Below are 20485 nucleotides of genomic sequence, written 5' to 3'. Positions count from 1 at the left end.
TTCCTTAGTTCAGTACTGATGCTTGGACTCTATATCAGCATCTTCCTGCTGCTGACAGTTACAGTCCTAGTTTGTGCAATCTACTCCTGTGGCACTGTGAGTTAGGGTCTTTGGAATGGAAGGAGCAAAGGGCTTGACTGAGGTTTTATAGGGCTGTGTGAGAAAGTGGGGCAGAGAGCAAGGAAGACTTACCTTAACCTAAGTACATCTTTATATCTGGAACCACCTTCCTTTCTTCTAGCTATTCCCAAAGTTCCTGCAGCACCTCTCCCGTAGCATCGTTTGTTCACGGGCCCACAGCACAGCAGTTGGCATCTTTTCTGTCTTACTTGTCTTCATCGCTGCCATCGCCAACATGGTACCTTCATCAGTAACTACACTTTCTATGCTTCCCCCTTTTTGTCCATACCTCCTGTCTCTATCCTGACCCACCTGTCCCAGAATGCTCCCAGACTTTTACCTACTGCAGATAAAGTCTGAATTATTTCTTTGCTCTCTCATTCAAGAGGGCTAGAGTACCATCTGTTATTATTCTTTCCCTTGGGGAATGCCCATTTCTTTGATTTTCCTGAAGCGCTTTGTGACTTTAGTTTGCCAGTAATCCTGTGTCCTTCCCCAATCCTCCCAGTTTACCTGTAACCATACTCCTATACGGATCTGTGCGGCTCGAATGCTGAACCTGACACCTACAGACATCACTGCCTGTCACCTGCAGCATCTCAACTACTCACTTGGCTCGGATGTCCCTCTCTGTGAGGGTACTACACCTACCTGCAGCTTTCCAGAGGTACCAAGCATCAATCATTATGGAATGGGAGGCTGCAGAAGGGAGGTCATATTAGGTGCAGATTCCAGGAAAGAAGGATGAGAACTGGGAATGAGGAGGTGAGGAGAAGGGTTAGAAAGGAAATGGGGGTCCTCTGGGGGAAATTGGTTCAGATCTGTTTGGACCACAGTTGGAGGGATAATACTGATTTTATTGTTACCTTCCCTCCTGCCAGTATTTCAATGGGAGTCTGCTGTTGAGTCTCCTAGCTGGCTCTGTCTTCCTGCACATAAGCAGCATTGGCAAGCTGCTATTGACACTTGTTCTGGGACTGCTATATCTGGCATTGCTTCTTCTGGGGCCCCCAGCTGCTGTCTTTGACAACTATGACCTGCTGCTTCGGGCTCATGCACTGTGAGTGTGTCTCCATCTAGATAGCCATGAGTCTTCCTGATTTGAGTCAGTCCCTTTGAGTATCCCTTATCCACTATAAATACTTGCTCTTTTTGAAGGAGACCTAAGACTGGAAACTTTTTAATAGTCATCTTTTTCTTTGAATAATGCTTTGTCCTTTAAAAAAATGCTTTCACATCGATTAATTTAACTATAATGGGGTTAAATGATTTCTCCAAGGTTACATAGCTACTTACTGAACAATTGGGACTGGAATTCAGGACTTTGAATTCCTAGTATTCTTTTAAGTGGCTTATCTTTTTTTCTCCTAAAAGCCCCACCCCTTGGGCTGGGTCTCTACCTCCATCTCTCCATAAAGACCCTATCCTTGACTTTATTCCTATTTCTTCTCCACCCCTCAGGTCACTTGCCAATGAAACTCTGTATGGGCCAGACTGGTAAGTGTAAGCTCTTAGGGAGATGAAAGATTCATAGGTATCCACTGCAGACATATGAGCCTGTCACACTGTACCTGTTTCCAGTACTGCAGGTGAGAAAGTGGCACTGAAGTATATGACACCTGTCATCCTGTTAGTGTTTGCATTAGCACTCTACTTGCATGCCCAACAAGTGGAATCAACTGCTCGACTGGACTTTCTGTGGAAATTGCAGGTAACAGAATGGGCACTGGGGTGGGCATCAAATTAGGAACTTTGGAGTAAGTCAGGTAACATGGGGACAGCCATATGAAAACTTATCTCGTACTTTTTGGGTATTGAGCACTGTCTTTTTGTCCCTAATTACTACCACAGAACATTAGGAAAATTTGTTTCTCTGGCCTCCCCTTTCCCTTTTTCCTCCCCTTTCATCATTTGTATTCATTTTATTTGACTCTTTGTTGTACCTCTAAGATAGCCCCTTTCTTGTGATTTTGTTCCCTAGACGCCTGATCCATACTTTCCATGTCTGACCTAATTCCTTATGCCTTCTACCCTGTGTCCACTTGCAGCAATTTTACCCATTCCATTTCTTGTGCCAGTGTTCCACAAATAGAGTTGTAAGTGATGGGTATGATGTCCACAGGCAACAGGGGAGAAAGAAGATATGGAAAAACTCCAGGCCTATAACCGACGGTTACTACACAACATCCTACCCAAGGATGTGGCGGCACATTTCCTAGCCCGAGAACGGCGTAATGATGAACTTTACTATCAGTCTTGTGAATGTGTGGCTGTCATGTTTGCCTCCATTGCAAACTTCTCTGAATTCTATGTGGAGTTGGAAGCCAATAATGAAGGCGTTGAATGCCTACGACTGCTCAATGAGATTATTGCTGACTTTGATGAGGTACTAAGCCATGTGAAGAGCATCAGGGGAGTGGGATGTGTGAAATTAAAAAAATATGGAAAACTCTTGGGAATAGGGACTGGGAGAATTATGAAAGAGGGGCTTTGCTTAAGGAGTTTCTGAAAAGTGAGAATTAGGAGAGGAGAAATGTTGAGGTAGGAGGAGAAATTGTTGGGAGCACAACAAAGGAGATGACTTAGGTACCAAAACTGATATGGGAGAGAAATGGGGCAATTACTAGACATGGTCAGAAGCACTGAACATACAAGTTAAGCTTTAGAGGAAGGAGGAGTTAATTGGTAAGGAACCCTAAGGAAATCTTGGGCAAAAATGGAGATAAATGTGGGATAGGCTCAACTGGAATAGGGGAAAATGGAGATCATAGTGAAGTAAACTTGAGGGATGGAGGCAGGAGAGTTTTTGTAGCATGAGGTAAATACAGATCAAAGTGTGTGGACAGAAGGACTTCCCAAGTAGAGGACAGAAAATGGTTTAGACAAAAGATCAGGTAGAAGATGAGACAATTAAGATATGACAATACTTGCCTTCCTATGAATGGTATTCACAACTACTTACTCAAGAATAATTCACCTTACAGTTAGTTTGGAAAAAGTACATCTCTGTCATTAGGAAAGAATATCCTAAAATATCTATGTACAATAATCTGTAGATTTAGGAATGGTAATACATTAGAGACACAGTGGACATGATGGATGGAAAGTTGACTTTGAAATCAGGAAAACATAAATTCAGGTCTTGCCCTATCACATACCTCTTATCTTTGTAGTCTTGAGCAAGTCATATAACCTGGTTATGTGACTGCTGCCTGAGGTTACCATTTAAGGTTTGAAATTGCACAGAGTAGGTACTGCTCTATATTGGTAAAGAGTTTACTCATCCAAAGTTCCTCACACTACTGAATTGAGATCCAGTTTAAAAAAAAAAAAAAAAGCCCACATCTTATAAAAGTCTATGGAGATGCCAAAGGGCAAAAGTAAATAGAGGGATGATGGTCTAGGAGAAGTAGCAGTGGTCAAGTATAATTTCTCACTCTTCAGACTTGCTTCAATGTCTTCAGGACACTCTTGTCCAGTAAATGTACCCTTCCAGAAGTGCTATATTCTGAGAGGCAGTTATAGCTCAGAATGAAGAAGAGGGAGGCATCAAGCTATTCACTCCTTAATGAGGATGGATCATTCTTCAGCATTGATCTCTCTTGTATGATTTCATACTCACCAAGCAGCCTTCCAATACTGAATAAGTACTTGATATTGTAAAAGATAAATCTTGGATAATAGACATAAAGTGTTCTGGTCATTGGGAAGGTTTCCTACTGTAAATAACTAGATTGTCTCTTTGGTCCATCACCAGACTTTGGTTCATATGAATTAGTTCTCACCCTTAATTGAGCTAAAAATAAAATTAAGTTTCTAAACTGAGCATAACTGAGATCCAGATCCTGAATGAACTGTGGCAGCAGTCAGCAAGCACCTATTATGTGTTTGGCACTGAGCTAAGTGCAATAATAACATGACAATTTCTGTGAGGCTTAGTCCAAAAAACCAGCCTGCCTTAATTAGCTTTACTACTGTGGAGAGGGTAAGTGAGATTAGTAAGCATTGTCATCAAAAGAATGGAAATTGAATAGGTAAGGAAAGTGAGTCAAATTAGTTTTAAGTGCTAGAGTTTAAATGAATGTGATAGGGATGTCCAGGGGTGTTTCCCTTTTGTCCCCAAAGCCCATTGAATTTAGGGTTTGTGCTCAGGAAGACCTTAAAGTGAGGGCAACCTATTCCTTCTAGATCATCAGTGAAGAACAGTTCAGGCAGCTGGAAAAGATTAAAACAATTGGCAGCACCTATATGGCAGCCTCAGGATTGAATGCAGCCACATATGATCGGGTGGGGCGTTCCCATATCACTGCACTTGCTGACTATGCCATGCGGCTCATGGAACAGATGAAGCACATCAATGAACACTCCTTCAATAACTTCCAGATGAAAATTGGTAAGAAGAACATAGGAATGGGAGAAGGCAAAGTAGACCAATCAGTAAGTCAAGTGAAGTAAATTGGAGCCATCGATGGGTAATAGTGATCTTCTGCCATAATGGCATTCATCTTAAGGGTCTGGGTCTCAATGGCCTTAGGGAAAGTCAGCCTGCTTTTTCAAGTCTTCAGAGTAATCCATTAGGTCATTTGAAAGATTATGACTACTTGCATGATCTTGATGGATTGAGGAGTCCCTGAGTAGAATGGCAGGCTTATTACTTTAAAATAACCACCACTGTAAATCAGCCTTTGGGGCTGGGAACTTCTGGGTAAGAACTCAAACACTGGACTGCCTGCCTTAGCACAACTGTTTCTTTTAGGTCTAAGTACCAGGCAATTTTCAGTTCTTCAGCTTACTTAGTGTACATCCAACCTCAGAGAATAAGATCTTTCTTTTTCCTGAACCCTGAATTTACTCCAGACTCACATTCTTCTTCTCTTCACCCCCTAGGGCTGAACATTGGCCCAGTAGTGGCAGGCGTCATTGGGGCAAGAAAGCCACAGTATGATATCTGGGGCAATACAGTGAATGTGTCGAGCCGTATGGACAGCACAGGAATCCCTGACCGAATCCAAGTAAGGGAGATAAACAGAGAAGTGGGGTGGGGTGGGGTGGGGAGTAGGTTAAAGGGGACTCTGCAATACTTTGGATTGCAACTAGTGAGGGGAAGGATATGGTTGGAAAGGGAGGCTGGGAGCTAGGGTTGGAAGAGGTAGGGAAGATGGGGAGAAGGGATCAAGCTAGACCAAAAGAACCAGGGAAGCCCTGATTACCTGCAGATTTAACTTTGGGAATCTGGGCTGAGTGAGTTCTCCTCCTCCCACCAGGTGACCACTGACCTGTACCAGGTTCTAGCTGCCAAGGGCTACCAGTTGGAGTGTCGAGGGGTGGTCAAGGTGAAGGGTAAGGGGGAGATGACCACCTACTTCCTCAATGGTGGCCCCAACAGTTAGCAGGACCCAGCACAAGTCTCAGCTGAAAGGATGAAGCTGGGCATTAAGTGGAGTTCTGTTCCCACTGGGTGGAAACATGGAACAGATGCTCTAGGGCTCCAGACTCTGCAAACCACAAAAGGGAAAAAGCCAGAATGTTGGTGCTCAGGCTGTGCCTGGATTGTGCCTGTTTCGCCCTTGAGCTGATGAATGAGGGAGCAAATAGTTTTGCAAGTGACTTTTTTTTTCTTACCTGAGACTAGAACTGTTTGCTCCCTTTTCCCTTCTACAGCCCTGAGGGAGAGGGGGAAGAAGAGAAGGTCACAGAAAGAAAACGCCTTCTCTATCAGTTGAGAGTTGGTATGGCTATTATGTCATTTCCCCACCCTACTGTCTTTCCCAGTTATAGTACTCAGATTGGAAGGGACCTTACAGGTCATCTAATTCAATCCATACTTTTAAAAGAATCCCCTCTAAAAACATCTTAGACAAGTGATCATTCTTCCTTTGTAGGAAGTTTTTTTAAGTAATGGGAAACTCACTACCTCCCAAGAATTGCCCATTCCATTTTAGATAGGTCTAATTATTAGAAAGTTTTTTTTTTCCCTTAGAGCCAGACTTTGTTCCACACATTGTAATTCTGCCCTCTGAAGACGAGCAAAAGAAGCGTAATTTCTTTCCCCTGTGAAAACCTTTCAAATATTTGATGATAGTTGTGTTCCTCCTAAATTTTCTCTCTTTCATGCTAAACTTTGCTAATGACTTTAACTGAACCTCCAAAGCAAGGTTTCCTGGCCTCTCAGAATCCTGCTAGCCTTCCTTTGGGTATGCTTCAGTTTGTTCATGTTCTTTCTAAAATGGGGTGCCCCAAACTGAACACAATCCTCTAGGTGTATTCTAACAAAGTAGAGTACAGCCAAGCAGAACCTACCTTGGGCTGGACCCCATAAAGCCTAAGATTGAATGCCTTCACAGTGTTCTTCTCTGCTGACTAATTATTGACTTTTCAATCCATTAAAATTCTGAATATAAGCTTTTTCATATAAGCTGTTGTCTAGCCCCATCTCTCCCAGCTAGTACTTGACTTTAAAACAAACAACCTAACTGTAGGTCTTTACATTTATCTATATTAAATTTCCTTCTGCTATTTTCAGAACGTTATTTTTTGCCTGAACCTGTTGAGATCTTTTTGGATCCTGGTTCTGTTACCCAACAAGTTGGGTATTCCTCCAAACACTGTCATCTATAACCTTGATAAATGTTCTGTCTAAACTTTCACCCAAGGCTTTGGTAAAAACATTAAACAAGGCAGGACCAAAGATAAAAGCTTCTAGCCATCAGGTTGACACTGATGTGTTAATTTATTATTCTTTTGTTGTTGGTGATGGGGGAAATATGTTTTTATTCACCCAGTTCCAAAAACATTCAATTGAATAATCATCTAGCCTATATCTCCATAATATCCCAATTTCATGTGAGGTTTTTTCTCAGATGCCTTGCTGAAATCCAGCCATACTGAGTCTAGAGTATTACTTTGACAGGATTAGTTATCCTGTCAGAAAATGAAAAATGGTTAATCTGACATGAATTGTTGATTAACCTTTATTATAGGGACTACTACTTCCTTCCCTAAGTGCTGAAAAAGCATTGCTTTAAATAATGTGTCAGGAGTTGTTGGGATAATGAGCTCAGAACTGGGCATCCTGCTCTCCCATTTTTTTGCACACCCTGAGAGCTTCTTTTTTAAAGACTAAAATGGATGAGTGTACATTCTGTATCTGCCCTTTTTAGACACTTCACCATGTCAGGATAGGGGAAGAGAAGAGAGGAGAAAAGTCTCATTGAAAACCCTACTTTTTCTATTTTTTAGGAGGTAATTTATTTTTCCTCTCTAGACTGCTCCTACAGGACCTCTTCTTCTTGCTGCCCCAATTCAGCCAGGGAGTGGCTGGAGGTTTGGATATGGTGTTGTGAAATGGGCCCAAGCTAGATTTTGAAAGGATGATGTCACAGAGGTGAGCAACTATGTATGCTATTCTCAAGTGCCAAAGAGAGTGGTTCAGGGGACAGATTTTTCCCTGTGCCTTTTCTGCTTATGTAGGGGTTCATTGGTGGGAAAAGGAGTGTCAGGGTATATTTTTCCATCTTGCCCAGTTCTTCCTAGTTGAGCACCCAAATAGAATAATAGGTAATAAAGATAGGGACAAATTTTAAATGTTTAGGGTGTGGTAGGGGGCAGTCCTTGCCCCCAACTCCAAATGTGCACATTTTGGGGACCAAAGAGGGGGGTGTGTGCTGGTGTCACCTGGTCTTCGACAGGCTACCCAAGGATCTTTCTACATTATGTATCTGATTTCTTAAGAGTAAGATAGTTCCCTCATCCTAAGAGACTGGGAAGGAGTGGTTTAGTGTTAGCAGCAGCCGCAAACTCAGCCCTTGTGGAAAGGGAAAGCTGTGGATTAGATATCTATATTTTGTGCCAAATCCCAAAGTGCCATTTGTATGGAGCCTACATGTGCCTCATTACTATTTCCCTGCCCTGGTGAAGAGGGACTGTCTCCCTAAGTTCCTTTTCCCATTAAATCTGACTTCTTTCAAGTATGATGGGCAGAGGCTCAGGAATTTTAGGAGTGCCCCTATTTTGGTCTTTGGAAACTTTATGCCTTCAAGGGTAGGGAGGAATGGAAACTCAAATACTAGTACTGGGGACCTTGAGGGTTACCCTAAACTCAACCTTTCCCACCTTTTGGATTTTGGGTTCCAGGTTTGCCTGGTCCTCTCCCTTTCCTGCTACAAGATCTAAAAGGACTGCTAGGAGAAGAGAAGGTTAGAAGTCATAATTGTGTTTTTCTTCCTGCTTCCCTCATCTTCTCTCCCTATCTTTCTGCCTCTGACCTTGCTAGTCAGTGCCTTGGTTTTTCTATCCGAACCCTTCAAATACCATATATGGTAACTGCAAAGTAAAAGATGAAGGTCCTTTGGATAGTCAGAAATTAGGGAGCAAGAGAAGTCTTCATGCTGTTTTGTTCCAAGCTATTTTGTTAGCCTCATTTTAGTACTACTTGTGCCTCCTTTTCAGATACCTTACTCTGGGCAGATTTAGGTATCTGTATCTAGACTTGGGTACTTTTCCCCCCCGACTCAAATTTTGCTGATTGGCAGGCCCAATAGAAATTACAACAGTCCCATGAGAAGAGAGGAAATGTGGCATAATGGAAAGAGAATTGGCCTATAAGTCAGGAAGGCTTGAATTGAATCCTAATTCAAGTCCCATATGACGCTTTTATGAACCTGGGCAGGTGAGTTCACAATTGTCAGTACTTCCAGGCAACTCTCTTACAGTCTTAAGCAGCAGAGCAGTGTTGATTACCTTAGGAGAGGGAGTTTCCTTGTTGGAATTTCCCCATATCTATGAACAATCATGGATACACTACAAAAAATGTCAAAAGGGAGTTCCTATAATTGGAAACCATGTGGGATTGGGTGGGATAAGAGAGTGTCTGTGGTCAAATGTTCCCAACCTAGAAATCTAGGCAGAGTAGGGGAACTCTGAGGGGACCCAGCTGTCCCTATTTATTGTCCAGGGATTGATTGGGGGGGTCCACCTGTTCCTGATACCCCTAATGCTAGTGGTCCCCTTTTCCCTTTGTGCCATCTCCCTGCCTTCTATTTCAAAGAGAGGTTTGAGGGGGGAAAGGTAGAGGACGTTGGGGTTTGATTTTTGTAATTTAACCACTGTGGGGAGCAGGGATGGGGAGGATAATATAACATGTATTTTAATAAAATATTTAATATATTTAAATGTCAATAAAATTAAACTTTGTAAAACTGCTGATTCTGTAGCTGCTCTGGGCACTGGAGTTGGGGTGGGAGCATTTTGTAGGGTAAAGGCTGAGATAAGCAGTAACTTGACCCTAAAAGAAATGTGTGTCCTACTTTCTCATTTGCCTCATACCATGATTATGGTATCCCCTAAGGAGCAATTCTAGGCACCTTCAATACCAAGAAAGAAATTTAGTGCTCATAGTTATATACTTTTCCCCTCCCTTCACACGTGTGCTCTTTCATGCTTTGAGCATGTGGTCCCCCCTACATTTGCTCTCCACTTGTTCCCAAGAGCGCCTCTTAAACTTCTCATAATTGCTATTTGGATGAGTATTAGCCATTTTTACCCCTTTCTACAATCCCAACAGACATACTCCTAGCACAAATTAAATATACATTCTATATTCCAATATGTTTTATTTTGTGCTTTTTGAGTAATTCTCCAGTCTTCCCCACTCCCCCACAACAACATCTTCCCCACAAATACCCCCAGCTCTTTGTATCCCACTAGTTATTCATTCTGGAGTACCAGGCTTAGGCATATGCCCTAGGCCTGCCTTCTGCTCCCCCAGCTCAAAATAAAGTGAAGAGTCGGTCACTGAGTATCAGATCATCCACAAACCTAGAGCAGGGAGAAGTTAATTCAGTTCAGTCTGCTTGGGTTGAGAGGGAAAGAGAAGGCTGACTTCTCCTGCTCTATGTCCAGAGCAGCAGTGTATTATCCCTGTCACTTAGGCCAAAAAGAAGGGGGGTGGGGGAAATGTACACACATGCTGCAGACATTCACAGATTGGACTGAAGGTTGACAGATGCATTTAGACTCATGTTTTGTCCTTCATAGTGAGTATTCTGTAATACTTTGGTAACAAGTAAAGTTCCCATTCCCAAACCTTCAGTTCATCTCTTCTCTTCCCATCCCAATTGCATTTTTCCAAGTTAGTAGGCAAAATTGATGGCTAGAGATGTTCTCTGCTAACCAAATTCCTCGTCTCCACCATATTTTCCTCCTTTGCTCCCTTGGCTGCCTTGCCCTACTAGGGGCTCCTAGCCAAAACCAAAACCACTATTGATATTTCAGATAGGGGCAGGGAGACTTCCAGGTTTGTCCCTTCAGCTAATCTGTTTCATCCAAACCTGGTTATGGGGCTCTTGATAATGCAGTGTCTTGGAGTCTTTATCCATGGAGTAATGTCTTGTGGGCGTATCCCATCTTCATGAGGCATCCAGAAACTGAAATTCTGAGCATCTGTCAGAGGTGCTTCAAAGAGCTGGTTGTGGACTAAATGTAGAGGCATGGAGATAAAAGTCTGAGAGAAATGTCAGGAATAATCTCAACTTCATTCCAAACTAGCTGACTAGGACTTCTTCCTAGGCTTGAGAAAAATCTTAAGGGTAAATGTTTCAGTCTCTGATTGTATTATCTGATACTTGACAGATGAATTAAACTCATTTTTTTTTCCCCTGCAGTTAAACCAACTGTTTGGTGGACTTTGCTAGAATATTAATAGCAAACATTTACATAGTACTTAAATGTACAAAGTACATTATACATTTGTGTAAATGTGCATGTACATATGTGTGTGTGTGTGTGCGTTTATAATTTGAAATTCACAGGAACCCTATGAGATAGATGCTACTATTATCCCCCTTTTTAATATATTAGGAAATTGAGGCAAAGAAATTAAGTGACTTGTCCAGGGTCACATGGTTGGTAAGTGAAGCAGGATTCAAATAAATCTTCCTAATCACACCACTAATTTCTAAAAACATCCCCCCCCCTTTATTTCTGGCCCCTATTCAAAAATCTCCACCAATCCCAAACTGCTTTTCTCTGCCTTGATTTCTTCTCAGTCATACATACCATTCACCACTAGAGTACTCAATAGGACTCACATTTCTTTAACTGTACCCTCTGGATGGCTCTGTAGTACTTTTTATGGCTGTTCTGGTGCACACAGTAATTTCCACCTGGGATGATAGAGGGCAGCTTGGTAGAAACTGACTCCTTGGGACACTTTTCCTCTGTAATAATGACAGCAGAAGGGTTTCAAGATCACAGAATTGTAGCATTAAGAGACCTCAGAATTCATCTGCTCCAACCTCTATCTAAATTATGAATTCCATCTAAAATATGTCAAACAAATAATCATCTAGTGTCTCTTAGAAGACTTCCAGCAATGAGGAATTCTCTACCTCCATAGCAGATTATTCCATTTTGGAACAACTCTAATTGTTAGAAAATTTTTATTACTTTTGAACTGAAATCTGCCCTCCTGTCCTATTTCTGCTTTCCAGGATCTAGCAGACCAAAGCAGACTAGATTTGCTAATAAATAAACGAATGAGTGAATGAATGAATAAAAATAAAATTTTAATTTTTTTTGTTTTCATGAACTTGACTAACATTAATTAGATGTTAACATTTCCCTAAACAAAGGAAAAATAGAATTGATCCTATATGAAACTAGGAATCTCTATTATGCTAATCTCTTTTCTAAAGCTCTTTATATATGTGGAGGTGTCTTTATATATATAGTTTTCTCTTTTTTCCTGCTTAAACATCTTCAAATTTCTTAGTTTATACTCATCTTCATATGTGATCACTATTTTCTGAATATAGTTTAAATCATCAGTGCCTCTTAAAATAATGGTCTGATCAGACCAGAGGTAGGAAGATTATCTAGTGTTCTGTATGTTATACTTCTATTAATGCATTGCTTTTTTTGGAATCCATATGCCACTGGCCCATATTGAGATTATAAGACCATTAAAAACCACTAGCTCTTTGTATGAATTATTTTCTCTTTTTTTGTATTTTTAATATTTATTTTTCCTAATTACTTGTAAAAAATAATTTTTAACATCCTTTTAAAAAAATGTCTCTCCCTCACAGAGAAGGAAAACAGTTTGATATATTACATAGATAGTCATGCAAAACATATTTCCATATAAGTCATGTTGTAAAAGAAAACATAGACCAAAAAAACTCAAAACAAAACCTATGAAAAATAAATCTTTTAAAAGTATTCTTTGATTTATATTTAGACTCTTATACATTCTTTCTGGAGGTGGATTTTTCCTAAGTCCTTCAGAATTGTCTTGGCTCACACGTGAATTACTTTCTAGACATGTTCCATGTACCCCTTAGGACTTATATACCTAAAATTGTATAATAGGATTTTTGAGCTCAACTTCATTACATTTTATCCCACTGACTTCAGTTTACCCTTCTACCCATTAAATTCTTTTGGATTTTGATATTGTCATTTATTACATCAGCTATATACCCCAATCTTGTGTTAAATTGGATAAGCTATGCCACCCATTCTCAACAAGTCACTGATAAAGAGAAATTGAATTGAGCAGAGTCAAGCACAGAATCCTATGGAGAAGTCCTTTCTAGTTGTCATTGATCCCTAAGTCTTTGAATCTGTATGTTTAATTTGTTCCAAACTACCTATACTATCACAAAGTTAACATCTCTCCATCTTGTCCACAAATACAGTTTGACTTTGTCAAATGACTTGCTGAAATTCAAACATTATGTCAACAGCATCCTCCCATTTACTTATTCAGTAGCCCTATCAAAACCAAGATTTGGTAGGGTACTTCTTAAATCCATGGTGATTTGCAGCAATCCATTCTAGGTGGTTGTCACTGGTCTATAGTTTGGACTATCCATTCTGATTCCCTTTTTGAAATTTGGGTCAAAGTTTTCGTACCTTCAGTTCTGCTACATTTCTCTTACACTAAACCTGAAAAATCATTAATAAGGCTCATCAATCACATCTTTATGTTCTTTTAGCATCTCATAAATAGTTCATTAAATATTTCTTTTCCCGTATCACTTTTTTTTTTTTTTTTTTTAAGATTTCAGTCTCTATTCTCCATTTCTGTTCTTTTAAAATTGGAGATTATTCTTTGCTTTATAGGTAAGATTACACTTCATGGTCCACATGGATTCAACCATAAGACAACTCATCATCCAGATTCCATGAACAAAGGCTGAGCTAACATAGTATATCTGTGCGGGGAGGATATCCATTTTGTGGGAAGGACCTAACATGAATCTGCTTTCTTTCCCTATCTCCCTCTCAAACTTTGAGTAGTCCCCATCCATGTTACTATTGCTGGGCTGCTGATTCTTATATAGACACAATTGACCAATAAAATGTCCCCTTTCCTACACATACCTAAACAAATAGGTGGAGCTGGTCCAACGTCCCCTTAAATATCTCTACTTAGATACATCTCTTTGTTACTTCTTTCTCCTTTCAAGCTTGCCTTTGATGTTCGTTTTAACTACAGTTAACTATGAACACACATGTATAATATGTACATATACAGATACATATATATGTATTTATATGTATATACACACATATACAAATAATGTGATTATTTTCCATCCTCTCAAAATTAGAATAAGACTTCAATTTGATTGCTTTTGTACCTCTCTTTGGCACCTAGTCCAGTGCTTTTCAATACACTTTGAATTGAAATTTAAATTGTCCCATGTTCATTTAGATTTGGAAGAAAATCATGGGAAAATGGGAAGAGAATGTTCAACGAACAAAATTTTAGACAGGGAGAGAGGGCTTGTTTCAGAGTTCCTTCTGAACTCAAACTCAATAGATCCAAATGTAACTCATCACTTTCCTCCTTAAATCTGTTTCCCTTTTCTAACCTCTGTTTCTGTTAACAATAGTAGTATACTTTGTCATCCAGGTTCAAAACTTTGGCTTCATCTTTGTTTCCTTTATCTTCATTCTCCAATTTTGATCAGTTTGCAAGATTGACATTCTACATCTGAAACATCTCTGGTATGTCCTGCCTTATCCGCTGCTATCACCAACCACCTGAATTTTTGACAATAGAATTTTAGCTGGTTGCCTTCCTTCAAGCTATCCTTCATGCTATTATTCACATAAGATCACGGCCAAATAATATTCCTAATCCACAGTTTATCATGTCACCCTGTTGATGAAAGATATTGAGGCTCCCTGCTGAATAGCTCATAGAATATATTACCCAGAAGACATCTTAAGAAGCCTAATCCTGTACTATTCCCTAACTCCATCACTTTGAGACGGGAAAATTGAGGCAGAGAAATTAAGCTACTTTCCCAAATTCAATTAATGGAAAAGCCAGGAATAGAACATAGGTCTTTGCATTTTCAATTCTGTTTTCCAAAAAGGAAAGAAAAATGACACAAATCAAATTCGAGTCAGAAAGGAATTGAGAAATCTGAGTACATGAATCCCTTCTACAACATTTCCATCAAGTGATTATCTAGCCTTTCTTTGAACTTCCAGCACAGGGAAATTCACTAACTCATAAGATAACCTGCTCTATTTGGGGACAATTTTATTGAAATCTGCCTTGCTGAAGCTGCTACCCAACATCTTTGATTCTTTGATCTTCAGAACCCATTAGTCCTCATTTTGATCCTTGGTAAATCCTATTCCACACAGAAGACTCAATCTATCTTAATCAATTCTCAGTCCTTCTTAACTGATCATTATCTCTACTAGGACTCAAATTGTCAAAGACTGACCATCACATGCAAGAGGTGTCTCTTTTGTTTCCTACAAATCATCGGAAATAGAAAACTAAGAGTCTGGTTCTTGGGGAATATATGTGATGGTAGGTAGGTGTAAAACATCTAGAATAGAATTGCCCCCTTTTCAGAATATCATTGAATGGGAGAATCTAAGTCTTCTTTCTTAGGATTTGGGCAGTTATGAAGTGAATACAGTTTAAAAATCATGAATCAGTATAGACTTCACCTAACCTTTTGACCTCCAGTAAGCTAGGGAACAAAGTCTTGTGTGTGTGTGTGTGTGTGTGTGTGTGTGTACACACATGTACAGAGGAATAGCATTCTCTCCAAGAAGGAAGAATGAACAAGGGCTCTACAGGGTCTCTATCAGAACCACTTTTTTAACAGGTGTTGTGAGTTAAACATTATATATATATATATATTTTATATTATATATAAATATATATTATATTTATTAAATGTGTACCTCACTACAATTATGGTGGTATAAGTTTAAGCTTACTCCTCCTTTCTCACTCAAAGTAGTGAATTAGGTTCTTAGAAGAATATTTTGTATTAACTGTCTTTACCATGTTATCTGAGAGTAGTCACTGCCCTCTAGGGACCCAACTGTTAATTCAAGTAGAAGCTGGGGACTGCTGCTATTTCTCCAACTTGTCCTCCTCTTCCTTTTTCCCCAAGAAGCTGGGACAACTTACTTTTTGTTCAGCATGGCTTCCATTTTTGATTTCTTGAAATATATCTCTGAAAAGACATTCTTTTAAAAAGTCCAATGTTTTTTAAAATGGAGCTACTTGACTCCACCTTAAAATCCAAATCATTCTGGCTTTCATCTAATGGATAATAATATCCTCAAACCAAGTCTCTTTGGCTTATTGTTTAGATTTTGATGGCTTCAGAATGAGTATAAATAAGAATTATTTTCTGTTCTCCAGAAACAGGATTTCCCAGAATGATATTTTTATGATAGTAAATTGAGCGATCTTTTGTCTCAACTCTTACCCAACCCTCAGTAATTGAATGGATCTAGCCTCAGATAAATTAAGACCTGGGAAAGATTTTAATTTAGAAAGACCAAGGTCACCCACTGCATCCTGGGCTACTCATCATGATCTTTGTCTTGTTACTGGATCTTGATGACTCCAGAGGAGACTGCAGCTATGCCCCACTCATATCAATTCATATACAAATCAAGACATTACCTACAAGATGTCCTTTACAACAACAAAGGAGGAACAAAAAGAGGGAGATAACCCTCTTAAATTACTTTCTTCTATTCTCTCTCCACTCCAGGACAAGAACAATAGGAGCTATACTTTGGTCCTAACCTATAAATCTGTTGCAATTTTTGTTTTGGGACAAGGGTTCATGATGGAGTGGATAAGATGGTTTGGGAAGTAATCTGAGGATCATACTAGCCAGCTATAGTAATACTTCTGGGTAAGTGCGGGGTACTTCTAGGACACAATTAATTTAGTCCTCTCCTACTCTTATCTCCTTGGACACAATCCAGGGATTTGGTTGTACTTGAAGGTCAAGCAACTTTCCAAATCAGGAGCCCCCACCTTAACCTCAATTTTCAAATGTTAGTGTCCCTGGGAAAAATTACTAAATTTAAGGATTGATTAATCATAGGATCATATCTGCTTATGCCATTAAGAGATGGGAGTTACAAATGAGATTATATTTCTAAAGACTTTGAATTTTTATAAAAACTTCTATTACAATGACCCTGTTAAGTATATTCCCATTTTGCAGCTGAGGGAACTAAGACTTTTAGAATTGAGGAGGCAGCTAGTAAGTATTCTAATCTCCACCTGAATTCATTTTAAGACCAGTGATTTTGCCATTTTACCATACTAATTGCCATGTTCTTAGCTCGGTAAGGAAAGAGTGGAGTCAAATGTCATTTCCAAGTGATGCCTAAGTACTAGTTGGCAATTTTCCACACTGGCTGTAAAAATCATATCTGGTGACCATTAGGCCTGATATTCTTTGCTGGTCTATTGGTTCCTTTTTGCCTCTTTCGTTTCCTTTCTCCAGGTCTTTCTCTTACCTGTCGCTTTCCCTTCTCCCTTCACCCATGCTTTCTTTTTGCTTAGAAAGGGCTCCTGATAGCCCAACAAGGTTATGCCAAAGAATGCCATTCCAGTTCTTTCCTAACTACATGTGGAATGGCAAATTTGAAGTTGTGTATTCTGTTTTTGGTTACTATGGTGATGGCCTGAGTAATGACCAATCCTAACCAAGGAAGACAGAATTTAAAGGTCACTGAAGATAGAATGTTGTAAACAGGTCTGTAAAAGAGGGAAATTAAATCTCTATTTCTTTTCTCTTTTCTCCCTAATCAGTGTTATTCATGCTGGAGGCTTCAGTATGATATTGAATACAGTTTGTTACTTATATTGATTCCTTTCCCCTACCTTTAAATTTTAGATTGTAGGTTAGAGAATACAAAGAGGATTTTATAGGTTTGTATATACATATACATATGTGTGTATACATATTACTATGCCAACTTTGAAAATTATAAGGAATCCTGATTAGGAGTTGAGGGAGTATACAGGGAAAAGACATTGAAGATCCTTAAAATATTCAAGTAACTGAATGCCAGCTATTTGCAAGGCAAATACAGAACTCTACAAAACTAAAAATACAGGTTTTCCCTTCTAAGAATTTGTAATTTTAAAGGAGAGATGCTAATTTTACAAATAATTGTAATAAAAAGTAGGCTAGAATAAATCTATATAAAATGAGGGGATACTCAAAATGTTCTGATCCTCAAGAAATGAAACAAAGCTCCAAGCCATGGGGAAGATTAAGGACAGTTCTGGTTTCCTGAGTAGGCAGGGGTGACATTGGAATTGTAAAGCATTGTATACCTTTCTACCTACCTGACTAAAATTAAAAATTCCACAATAAAATATTTCTTCCTTAAGAATTTCCTTAGACTGTAAATGTCTTGACTGTTTTTTGCCTCTTTTTTTCTGATGCCCAGTGTTTTCTATAATGCCTAGCACATAATAATTGCTTAATAAATGTCTACCGTTTGACTTTAGAATGTTTTCCTTTTTTTTTCTTTCCAAAGGATGTTTCCTATTTAAAAACTAAATACCTTTAGAACAGGTAACACCATCAAAATCCATTACCAATAAAAATATGCACAAGTAGCACAGAGGGTCACTGTTAAGACATTAGTAAAGCTATAAATTACTTCCAGTTAAGGTGATAACAAAAGGCATCTGGAAGGAGCCAACATGTGAGCTGAATCTTAATTTATGAATCATATAAATTTCAAAGTTGATTTGTCTACTATGGAAGATGAAAAATCCTTTTTGCAAATGCTATGATCCCTCAAGGGAAAAAAAATTCATTCTCCGAGTGAATTAGTTAATAGTTAATAAGAGGGTTTGCTAAATTTGGAATGCCTGAGGCATTAAGAGGGAGGAAGACAAATCAAGCTAAAAACTTACCAAGTGGGAGGCAGAATGCTAAGTATTAGAGATACAAATTACAGTAAGCAAGATAGTCCCTTTTTTTCAAGAAGTTATTTTGACTCTGATTTTTTTTTTTTACAAAGATAACGAATGGTTTGCTATTTTTCTTTTCCAGCTCTTTTTACAGATGAGGAAACTGAGGCAGAGTTAAGTAACTTGCCCAGGGTCTTAGAGATAATAAGTGTCTGAGGCCAGATTTGAATTCGGGAAGGCTTTGATTCTAGGTCCTTGCTCTATCTACTGCTCTACCTAGCTGCCTTGTAAAGGGATATTCAACACATAAACAAGAAAGTGGAAAGCTGCAAGAAGAGGCAGAGATTTCCAGCAATGGGAGAATGTTGAACCAAAAAGGACCCTGTAAGTTTCTCACGAGATCCTGGACTTAGCCTCACACACTAGATCAAAGTGATAAGCATGACTATAGAGTGACCTTGCCTATTTCTGTAATTGTGCTTACTTGGGCATCACACCTGTGAGGTGCTTCTACAGATAAGATCAGTTATTGTTCTCTGAAACTATGACCCTAGAAAGTCCTCTTAAACCCATTCTCACCACTGTAGGTATCCCAAGCCCATTCCCCCCATTGTATGCATCCTGTTAGTGCTTTAGGCTGTGAAAAATATATTTTTCCCTGATGATAGCTCCCTCATGATAAATAAGGAAATTACCTAACTGAATTTTTTTTGCTTCTGTTATCACCTGTTTGCTTTACTAGTTGCAATCCTATATAAAATCTGTGCCTCAGTTCCTTTGTACCGAATGCTTTGGACAATAGTCCCATCTGTCAGCTAGCTTAATAACTTTCCAATTTTAAAATCAGTTTCTACTCTCCTCAGTTTCTCTGGTATTACAAGAGAAGGAAAGGAAAGAAGAGAAGGAGAGAATGAAGTATGGCTTTGAGTCTGATGGGGTATGGAGTACAGAAGCTTTTGTTGAGGTATGAGAAATGAGGGTTGAGAGATCCCCTGGTCAATGTCGCTGATTCTTTGAGAAATAATTTGCAAACGCAAATGGTGAGGTATGTGGCAAAAAGTGGGTTTATTACACAAGAAAACAGCTTTCTTAGAAGGCAAAATCCTGGTAGGATTATTTGCAAAGGTATGGGCACACAGTGCGTTTGATTATATTGGATTTTTTTGGCCCAGCTCTGGGTATTTTTTAATTAGAGGACAGTGATTATGTCCCAAACCAAGATCTCCAGTTGAATAGGAGATTACTATGTGGGAGTTTTTCCTATGAACATGGGACCCTCCTACAGGCTGGGAAGGGTTTTGATTCAGAGCCTTTCCAACCTTTCCCCAAGATCAGGGGGACAGTTTACATCATTCCTCCCCCTCAAACAGTCCCCCCAAATTCATTTGGGACAACTATAGACATCTTCCATAGCTTATTTAAACTGACAAGGGTCATAGAGTTGTTGCTAATGTCAATGGGGATTTACTTCAGGAGAGGTGTGATCTGAAGGTGGCAGCAACACCTAGGAGATGTGGAGTGTCCAAGTCAGTTGTCCCATGATCTTCAGATTGAACGAGTAGTTGGAAGTTCGTAGCTTGGAGCCTGGAGGAAACAAATCTCACAAGCAGGTTAAAAGTGGGGTGACATCCAGGGTGGAGATGGCGACATTTGGGAATGAGGCCTTTGCAAATAAAGCATCAGGCCCCATATGTTGGCTACCTTGAGGATGCTGATGGCCCACCCAACAATCCTGAATGCCCTCCACTGCCCATGGAGCTCCCTAGCCTGAAAGGCTAAGAAGGACTTAACTACTGGCAGGGGCCATAGAAAGACATCAAGAAAAGTAAGAGAGAAAATGCTAGGAGCAAAATTCTCATCATTGGAGTGGGAAAGAGTTAGGAAGAAGAGTGAGAGTAAGAGAAAGGACACAGACAGTTTCACCCTTCTTACTCCGGAGTGTTCACAGGAATACTCTAAAATATCTGAGAAGTAAAAGCTATTCTATTGTTGCTCTGCAAGGAGCTAGGCAGGCTTAGGGCAGGTATGATCTCTTTTAGCAAGCTCCATGATACCTCCTGAGCCTTCTCAGTCCTGCAGGGAAAAGCTTCTACCCAATTAGTAAAAATGTATTTGGAGTCAGTATAGCTATTCACACTC

At 39.5% G+C, this 20485-nt stretch overlaps 2 protein-coding genes across 7 annotated transcripts in view; one reads left to right on the top strand and one right to left on the bottom strand.

Annotated features, from left to right (window-relative positions):
* ADCY6 (adenylate cyclase 6) overlaps window positions 1-16939 on the top strand; it is a 33502-nt gene extending 16563 nt beyond the window's left edge. For 2 of the 6 annotated variants that reach the window (XM_031938005.1, XM_031938010.1), the window contains exons 13-23: window positions 9-96; window positions 242-358; window positions 629-787; window positions 1002-1180; window positions 1582-1617; window positions 1702-1831; window positions 2243-2506; window positions 4309-4513; window positions 5008-5132; window positions 5385-5460; window positions 7385-9316. In XM_031938005.1, the coding sequence (XP_031793865.1) occupies window positions 9-96; window positions 242-358; window positions 629-787; window positions 1002-1180; window positions 1582-1617; window positions 1702-1831; window positions 2243-2506; window positions 4309-4513; window positions 5008-5132; window positions 5385-5460; window positions 7385-7479 (1474 nt within the window). In that variant the 3' untranslated portion in view covers window positions 7480-9316. Of the gene's footprint in view, window positions 1-8; window positions 97-241; window positions 359-628; window positions 788-1001; window positions 1181-1581; window positions 1618-1701; window positions 1832-2242; window positions 2507-4308; window positions 4514-5007; window positions 5133-5384; window positions 9317-16169 lie in introns of those variants that run through there. The other 4 variants (XM_031938006.1, XM_031938009.1, XM_031938008.1 and 1 more) reach the window with 4 other exon arrangements.
* TEX49 (testis expressed 49) lies at window positions 9721-17086 on the bottom strand. Its single transcript, XM_023504288.2, has 4 exons — window positions 16933-17086; window positions 11208-11336; window positions 10449-10593; window positions 9721-9936 (listed from the first exon to the last, which is right to left on the bottom strand). Exons 1-4 carry the CDS (start codon window positions 17021-17023, stop codon window positions 9888-9890), a joined length of 414 nt encoding a protein of 137 aa, XP_023360056.2. The 5' UTR covers window positions 17024-17086; the 3' UTR covers window positions 9721-9887.
* Between the last annotated feature and the right edge of the window lie 3399 nt (window positions 17087-20485).

Source organism: Sarcophilus harrisii, chromosome 5 (assembly GCF_902635505.1).
Source record: "Sarcophilus harrisii chromosome 5, mSarHar1.11, whole genome shotgun sequence".
In the NCBI taxonomy this organism is placed as follows: domain Eukaryota; kingdom Metazoa; phylum Chordata; class Mammalia; order Dasyuromorphia; family Dasyuridae; genus Sarcophilus; species Sarcophilus harrisii.
Note: the sequence above shows the minus strand (reverse complement) of the source record. Positions and strands in the feature narration are given on the sequence as shown.

Excerpts from the sequence above, each read along its gene's own strand:
- TEX49 (XM_023504288.2), bottom strand. The coding sequence starts at position 17,023 with ATGGCATTCTTTGGCATAACCTTGTTGGGCTATCAGGAGCCCTTTCTA. Across the intron at positions 11,337-16,932 it reads GGGAGAAGGGAAAGCGACAG|AGGAAAAGTGTCCCAAGGAG; the intron begins GTAAGAGAAAGA and ends TCATTATTACAG. Across the intron at positions 10,594-11,207 it reads GAGGGTACAGTTAAAGAAAT|TCCACAACCAGCTCTTTGAA; the intron begins GTGAGTCCTATT and ends CTCTACATTTAG.